Below are 8,608 nucleotides of genomic sequence, written 5' to 3' on the forward strand. Positions count from 1 at the left end.
GGACATTTAAAGACGGTTATTCAGACGGTTATTTGAATAACCGTCTTTGAATGTTGTGTCTAATTTGATATTCAAAGACGGTCATTAGTTGAGAATCTTCTTTGAATGCTGTGTCGGCTTCGACATTCAAAGATGATTATTTGCTAATAACCGTCTTTAAAAAAAATTAGGTGAAAATAAGGTATCTAAATAATTGCATTTTTTCACCCTTTTGGAGCTACAAGCAGTGGAATCATCAGAAGCTTTAGCCTTGGAGAAGCTCAAGATTCTTAAGGAGAATGCCATGAAAGACAGAATTAGTAATGTAACAAAGCCTAGTTTGTTAATTATCATTTTTTCACCCTTTAAATTTCTCTCTATCAAAAATAAATCTGCTTGAGTATTTTACGATACTTATATATTTTAATTTTCTCTAAGTGATTTATAATATAATGGTTATCTATGAAACATTTTTCTTTTTTTTCAGAAAAAAAAATGTATCATTAATAGGAAGAGGTCACGTGTACAAAGGTACCCAACCCTTACTTTACCAGTCCCAAAAAAGAAAAACCTATCCTCTAGTAAACAACAGATATTTTCTTTCTTACCTATAAACCAATTGTTCCTAAAACCAAATAAATTCCTAAACTGATAAAAGTATACCCCTAAACCCCCAACAGGAAATCCCCCTCCTATTCCTATCCCAACATATTCACATATATATGTGCATGTCACCTAATCCACCAGCCAACTCGTCGTAGACATTAGCAGTTCCGTGACTGCATCAAAAGGCTAGACAAGTTCCAAGGCATGCTGCCCACTGAATGGCAGACCTTGTGCTTCTGATTAAATTTGTTTTTGCTGATTAAAAAAAATAAAAAATCTTCCAACAACATGTGTGAGTGTGACTAAGGACCCTCAAATGATACTTTAAATTTCTCTCTATCAAAAATAAATCTGTTTGAGAAACCATGCAGGGAAGGCAAATGAAATTGCTGAGAAGGTAAGTAAGTGACTAACCTAGCTGTAAGGACCGTGGAGAAAGCCTTGCTCTTCACGAACTCCCTGATTCAAAGGAACTTCGAGTCGTAAGAAGAGTTGTCCACGTGCATCGTCGGGTTGATCAAATGGAAGAACAGCGAAGAGGGCTACGTTGCTTCAATGTCAATGTGTTCACTCACAGAACAGGCAAGAGGGGCTAGGGTTCAATGTAACGAAGAAGGGCTAGGACGAAAGGTTTTTTACGGGCTTTGTTTTTTTTTAACCCAATTACAAAGGCTTTTTACTAAAACCCGTTGTAAAGTTTATTACATATAACATTCTAAGGCGGTTTTTAATAACCGCCTTAGAATGTATGTCGTAAAATGCAAAATTTTTTAGAATAATTACAAAAATGCCACCGCGTCACTATTTAAATCGGTTTTCTAAATAACCGTCGTAGCACAGGTGACGTAAAAAGCAATATTTGTAGTAGTGTTCGGATAATCATAAAATGAAAAATATACTGATGCTAAGACGACAAGTATATACAAGTTGTTGGTGAGATAAAGCTTATATCACCAAACAGTTTTAGCATCAACATATATGAGGAATGGGAATGTCTGGAGTTGGGACTTTAAATCAATAAATAATAATTAAAACTATTTCAAGATAATACGTACATGTTGGACAATGTTTCTCAAACATAAAATTGAGGCAAAATGTTATCCCTTTGATTTTATGACGTATTTTTAAGATATGTATATATAAAACATATAAGTGAAAAATAGAGATAATTATATACAACTAGTTGGTAACCCGTGCGTATGCACAGGTCACTTGTAATTTATTCTGTATGAATTTTAATTTATTCAATAAAACAGAATAAAAATGAACACAAATATGTGTAATATTAATAATAATTAGATCGTTTGTATTTCATTGATGAAGATAATGTTAGTAAACAAAAAGAAATAGCCTAAACTTAATTTAGTCACTATCACTATCGTTGTTATTCCAATTCTTTTGTCTTCTAATAATAATTTCCCAAATTTGTTCATGATGCGTGTAGTAGAATGAGATTTCATCACCATGAGAAAAATTACTGTCTTCAAGGAATTTATACCAAGGTTGCAGAACATATGTTTGGTCAATTGCAATATCAAGAACAATAACATTTCACTGTAACGGAGGTCGAAATTTTCTAAGGATTGTCATGTGGTGATCGTAGGCATTTAGATGTCTAGTTATACAGTTTGGAAGATTCTGCAAAAGAGGATAAATAATAATAATCTTTAGTTTTGTATTTATATATGACTCATAATATTTTTTTATCATTACCAAAGGTTGCGGTCTGTCAATCATTGATTGTGTTATTTCAAGTGTCCAAATATGCTGCCTGAATATCATCCAGGGTCTTCCAGAAGTCTGATGTTCCAACGGTGGACTAAAATGAAGGTCGAATATTAAGATGTGGTCGATTACAAAGAAATGGATGATGGTAGATTCATAAATGACCAATTCTTTTCTAAACTGTTTCAGTCCTTCAGCAAAGAAGATTTTTCCCTTATGGAGTCTTACTTGGATTTGATATATAAGTCCATTATATTTGAAACAGACATATTCGAGATATTCTGGTGCCCACTGAATGTGATAAAAAAATGGGACTTTTATGATGTCCTGCAAGAAAATATTGAATGTAAAATTATAATAAATAAGTTGGGAAAAAAACCAAAAAGAAATGAGTTTTAATCCAATATTACCCTGTCATTATGGAATGTGGCTCTAAACTACATGATTGCTGGTTTTCTGATAAATGGAAGTTCTACCTAGAATGAGATTGGACATAAAAACCAATATAGTTGTATTATTCAGATAGATAATAATCAAAGATGTGGAGTTAGGAAGAAACAAAGCAATAAAGTTTAATCTATAAAGCCGGTACAGAAAGTGTAAATATGGTTAGTCATTTTAGATGAGTAAAATTGTCAAACAATATGCCGAAATGATAGAAAAATGGTGTCTATCCATGTTTTTCCTTTCTGCTGTAATTTAATTGAAACAAAGTATTAAAGCTATTCGAGAATAAAACAACTGATGGTCTCATCAACATAGTTTCATCTTAGACATTTCGTGCTGTAGTAATTTCATATTTATTTACTGCCTATTTGATTGCTTATGTTTTACAGACCATGTAATATCCATCTTATCTTAAGCTTGATTAGCATCACAGATTAGCCATCTTGCTGTACTGGTTTTTTCACATTTAATTCAATTATATTAACAACTTTGTTAGATACTTAACTCAATTCTAATCTTTTGTCGTGTCCATTTAGTTATTTAAGCCTCTATAGGCATGTGTAATTCTAGATTAGGACATTTAGATGGATATAACCTTGTACAATTGTTGATCAAACATACATGGAATTAAAGAGAATTAAAGTTTAATGGAATGTTTTAAAGATATATGTAAGAAAAAGTAATCTTGAGCTGGAGTGTTTTCATTGTTATGCCGATAGAATGATGAACAACAAAATTTAATGAGGGAGGTTAACATGCACAAATAAACACGATATGAAAAGAACAGTTGAAATAATTAGTATAGTTGATAGTCTGAAATTATTTAATATGGTTTCCTGAGCTAGGAAATTCAGTTAAGATCTAAGTTGTGATATGACAGTTTTAGGAATGGGCGATCAGAGTAAGCAAGAACAACAATGAAATCTAAAAAGCAAGAAAGGTTGAAGTTAAAGCAAATCCATAACAAAATGGAAGGTGTGAGTAGGCGAAAAAATCGAGTGGAGGTGATGAAGATACAAAAATGATCAACAAACTGAGAAAAAACCAGAACAGAGGAAGCAGGGTTAGAATAGTTGAAGCAATGCTCGAGAATGCATCCCAACATGCATGAAACAAAAAACAAATTTCCAAAGCAGACAAACTGAAGGTCATACGGAAACAACAGTCCAAATAATTGATATAGTTCTTAATGTAGAATAATTTTAGACATGTCAAATGGATGTCAACCATAAAACATAAAATATATGCGTGCATGCATTCAAAACATTATTTGAGAGAGAAGAAAAAGTCGGTAAGGATTCCGCAACCAAGTGAGGAAATTTGAAATGTAGATAATAAATTTCATCATAGAATCAGAAATAGAAGTCAAAATCAGAAAGAAGAGTCAATAATTTTACTTTGTTTGAAGCAGTTGATGAGTCTGAACTCATAGTCGGAGCCCAGTTGCTGTTGTTTTTTAGCAAAGTTGAAAGAGGTTAATGTTTGTAAGGAAATGATGTTTGTGTTATAAATTAGTCAGTAAAGTGCTGGTTAGCCAACAGATGTGACGTGAGGCATGGCAAGTAAATTGGAAATTGTGGAATATTGAATGCTGGTCTAGTAGATTGGACATGTAGGGGCAGTTAAATCATTGTGAATATTGTTGTGGTTCTAGTTTGTGGTTGAATGTCATGAGCAATATATATATCTTAAAAAATGTAGGGAAGCAAAAGTGTTGTTTGTACAAATGCTAATGATTAAATGGAAGACGTGAAATATGGTGTAATTGATAAGTATTAGATGATATTTGTAAGAAATAAGAGATTGTAAAAAAAAAGTTTAAATTGTTTATTTTCATTTAAAGAATTTAAAGATTAAGTATCTTTTTTAGTTTTTTGTTTAAACGTATTTATAGTATTTCATAGTAAATTTGGTATTCCATAAATGGCTAAATATTTAATCAATGAATATATGGTATAAATATAGTTTGTTTCCCTAAAATCATGTTAATTAAATAATGTGATTTAAGTTATTTATGTATTTGCTGGACAGTAGCATTTATCAAATGATTCAACTTGCTCTGGATGATTGTTAATATTGAATGCTGGACAGTACCAATTATTGAATGAAATATTAGGTAAATAGATTTGCCTTAGACATTTGCATTCAGAATTGAAAAAAATACAGGAAGCACATTTAAATATTGAATGGTGTAAGCAAAATACTTGTATCAAATATTTATTCAAGTACATGAATGAAGAATATGGTTTTGCCTATATCTTGAACTTCTGGCTTAAGCTTTTTTTTTGCTGGATTATTTTGTAAGGTTGCAGCAAAAATGGAGCTATCATATGTAGGAACTGGAATTGATGTGTCGAAAGCTGGCAGCTATAATTTTGTATCTAACTACATGTTAGAGAATGAATAAGCAACTATCAATATTATAGCATACAAGCTAATCATTGAGAATATATATGAAATGGATTAACCTTTTAAGATTTGCAAAGACCTCTTTGAAGACAACATTGGTTGTAGAATTTGAATTTTTTTTGTCTTTGTCATGTATTAAAACTTTAAGGCCTTTTATTTATTTAACCCTTGACAATGCCACATATAATTGTCCATGTGAGAAGACAGGTTTAGGTAAATAAAGGCCCATTGAGGATAGTGATTGACCTTGGGACTTGTTAATTGTCATTGCATAAGAAAGCATTATTGGGAACTGTCTTCTCAAAAGCTTAAAAGGCCATGGTGATTGTGAAGGAGACATAGACATTCTTGGAATATAAACATTCTGATCAATATTTTTGCCAGAAATTATATCAGCTGCAATCACATGTTTAGCTAAGTTTGTAACAATTAATCTAGTGTCATTACATAGTCCTTGAGTTTGGTCTAAGTTTCTTAACAACATGATAGGTGATCCAATTTTGATTTTGATGTTATGATTAGATTGGATGTTGTTAATGAATTAAGAAATTCTGTTGTTAGTGATCGAAAATGAGAACTCTCTAGTGTTTCTGATTTGTCCACATAATCAACACTTAGATATTCCATTTGGTCACCTGTGATTTTTTATCAGGTTATCATATCGGATAAAGAATAAAAAGAGTAAAAAATTAGAAGATTAGTATGGAGAAAAAATATTTAATAGATTTGATTAGTAATCCTGCAGAATGTTTGATAAGAATGACATAGAGTCCAAATTTATATATAATAAGAATTAGATTAAGTATGTTATAATCACCTGGTATCAATGATAGTATATAATCATTAACTTCTTGTATGGTTTCATTTGTGGAAGCTAATATGGCTCTGATTTGAAAGTATTCAGGATTGGTATGATGGTGAGATAAATTTGGAAATATAGAATTAACTATTGCGTAGAGTGGGTCATCATATTCTGTGATTATCAGATCTTTTGGAATTTCAATTGAACCATAGCCATCATTTTGCTGGCCAGCAATTCCATCGCCAATATTAAGGATCCACTTTGCAAAAGCTGCAGTTTCTTCTTTGTCTATTGCATCTGTATTGGCTTCTAAACGCATGTTTTTCGACAGTGCCAAAACATGGCAATGATTCCATAGACAAGTTGAATTAATATTTGAATTAACAATATCAGAGCGGCTACCTCTAGGAATGACTGGCAGAATCTGCCGGAAATCTCCACCAAATAGCATAACTTTGCCACCAAAGATTTTATCAGAACTTGATTTCACCTTAATAGCATCTCTTAGACTTCGATCAAGTGCTTCAAAACAGAATTTGTGAGCCATGGGGGCTTCATCCCAGATGATAAGACTTGCTTCATTCAATGATTCAGCCAATTATGTTCCTTGATGAATATTGCATGTCAAGTCTTCAAATATAGGAACAAGAATTTTTAATTTTGAATGTGTTGTTTTTCCTCCAGGCAATAACAAAGAAGCTATGCCGCTAGAAGCAACCATAATAACAATTTTATTGTCAACTCTCAATGAGGCTGCAAGTGTCTTCCAAATAAATGTTTTTCTTGTTCCTCCATATCCATATAAGAAAAACATTTCACCTTCATTTTTATTGACAGCCTGAATAATTTGGTTATAAATTTTTGTTTGTTGGTCTGTAGGCATAAAGATTGTTCTGGTTTTAATAATAGGTTGAAATTCCATAGTGAAACATAAGGGAGGAAAAAAAGGAAGCCAAGTTAGTACAATAAATAAACCTGTCATTTGAGAAAAATGGTTAAGGAATTCGGATCTAAGTTCTTCATTGATGAAATTCAGCTCAGACAAAATGAGGTGGTTGTCTGCATGTGTTAAGTAAATTTGCGTTCTCAGGATATGGCATGGAAGGATAGTCTTTAAGTGATCTTTGATTGGCTTGTAACAGCTTTTCAACTTCAAGCAATACCAGATTCATCAGATTGGAGTCATCAATATGTAATCCTAAGACATTTGAAAAGGAAGTTAGATAATGTTTATGATTAAAGTTTTCTGTGTCAAGCTATATGTAAGCCAACCTGGAGTGTTTGATGATCTGCGATGACTATATACAATATCATCACTTAACCAATGCCAAGTTTTTTCCCATACTTCTTCAGGTTTGTTCATGGTACCTGTCAAAAGTAATAATACAAAAAGATTCCTTAGATAAGGTGCTGAGCCCCAATCTTTTGTATTCATCCAAGTTATAAATTTTGATTCAGAAATGCTTGGGTTGGAGAGGAGATCATCAATATCATCATGGTCTTGGTAGAAAACACTATGTTGGCTTGGAAGATGAAACTGTAGCCTCTCTACAGAAGGTTTTCTACCATGTATTGGAAAACCAAAGATCCTCCAAGTAGATTCACATGGAGAAATGTATCTGTAATAAAAAAAATATTTAAAATACAATCATAAGATGATTTACATATTAAACTTGGTTCATACCTGCAATCCAGATATTCCTTGATTTCACCATTTGGAGTGTTTGCATGCGGAACTGTTTCATTGTCATCATGTACCATCACAACGGTAACTCTATCGTATCCTTTATTGATGTACTTGAATAAATATTTGATAGAAGTGCTTTGGTTACACCATTCGATATTTATATGTGCTTGGTATTTTTTCAGCAATTTTGGATTGTAGGGTACAATACATCTATTATCAATTATAATACCATTCTTGGTTATTGTCTGACCAGTATCTCTTCTACAATATACAGGATAACCATATCCATCTATAAGAGTTGGGGCCTAAAATTTTTTTGGATAAAATCGACTGCATTTGCCTTCCTTCATGCATGGAGATGCAGGCCTCAAAATTCCGCATGGACCATGAATCATGTGATTTTGCACTAAGTTATAGAGTTCTGGATCATCTTTCTGTGAAGGTATTTCTACTGATATAATATGATCAATATCGTTTAGAGATGGATATTTGTTGTTGGTGTGTAAAAATAACAATAAATGGACATGAGGAAGCCCTCATTTTTGGAATTCCACTGTGTACATGTCTGTAGTTGTAACCAAATATGATTAATAGAAAGGTATTAAAGAAAACATAATTTACAATAAATTGCTTATCTATTTGTAGCACTACAAATAGGAATTAGCATCAACTTACATGCGACGACTTTGCCTAGCAGGTGATTCTTTGTAAGGTGTGATAACATCTGCTCATATTTAAGCTTGAAAATGCGGGAGATTATTTTTGGCCTATCTATTGCTGTCAAATTCAAAGGTGTCAGCAGCCTATGAATTTCAAGCCAATTTGGATTGCAAGTAAAAGTAATAAAAAGATTTGGGAAGCCTACGTGACTGCATATAGATATGCCATCAAAATAAAGTTGATCCATGTAACGTGGACTGCCAACAAAGGTTGAAGGTAAGATGATCCTCTTG

The 8,608-nt window shown here is 32.3% G+C and overlaps 1 protein-coding gene across 1 annotated transcript; it reads right to left on the reverse strand.

The window, feature by feature from the left end:
- Positions 1–999: 999 nt before the first annotated feature.
- On the reverse strand, positions 1,000–6,515 carry LOC114411148. Its single transcript, XM_028374905.1, has 2 exons — positions 5,984–6,515; positions 1,000–1,127 (listed from the first exon to the last, which is right to left on the reverse strand). The coding sequence occupies exons 1-2, from the start codon at positions 6,513–6,515 to the stop codon at positions 1,000–1,002; spliced, it is 660 nt and encodes a 219-aa protein (XP_028230706.1).
- Positions 6,516–8,608: the final 2,093 nt, after the last annotated feature.

The sequence above is a fragment of the Glycine soja genome, chromosome 5 (assembly GCF_004193775.1).
Source record: "Glycine soja cultivar W05 chromosome 5, ASM419377v2, whole genome shotgun sequence".
Lineage (NCBI taxonomy): Eukaryota > Viridiplantae > Streptophyta > Magnoliopsida > Fabales > Fabaceae > Glycine > Glycine soja.

What these genes read in the sequence shown, in the direction of transcription:
- LOC114411148 (XM_028374905.1), bottom strand. Translation starts at nt 6,515, where the DNA reads ATGGCTCACAAATTCTGTTTTGAAGCACTTGATCGAAGTCTAAGAGAT. An exon ending in TATACTATCATTGATACCAG is followed by an intron (nt 1,128 to 5,983) that starts GTGATTATAACA and finishes GAAGCAACGTAG; the next exon opens with CCCTCTTCGCTGTTCTTCCA.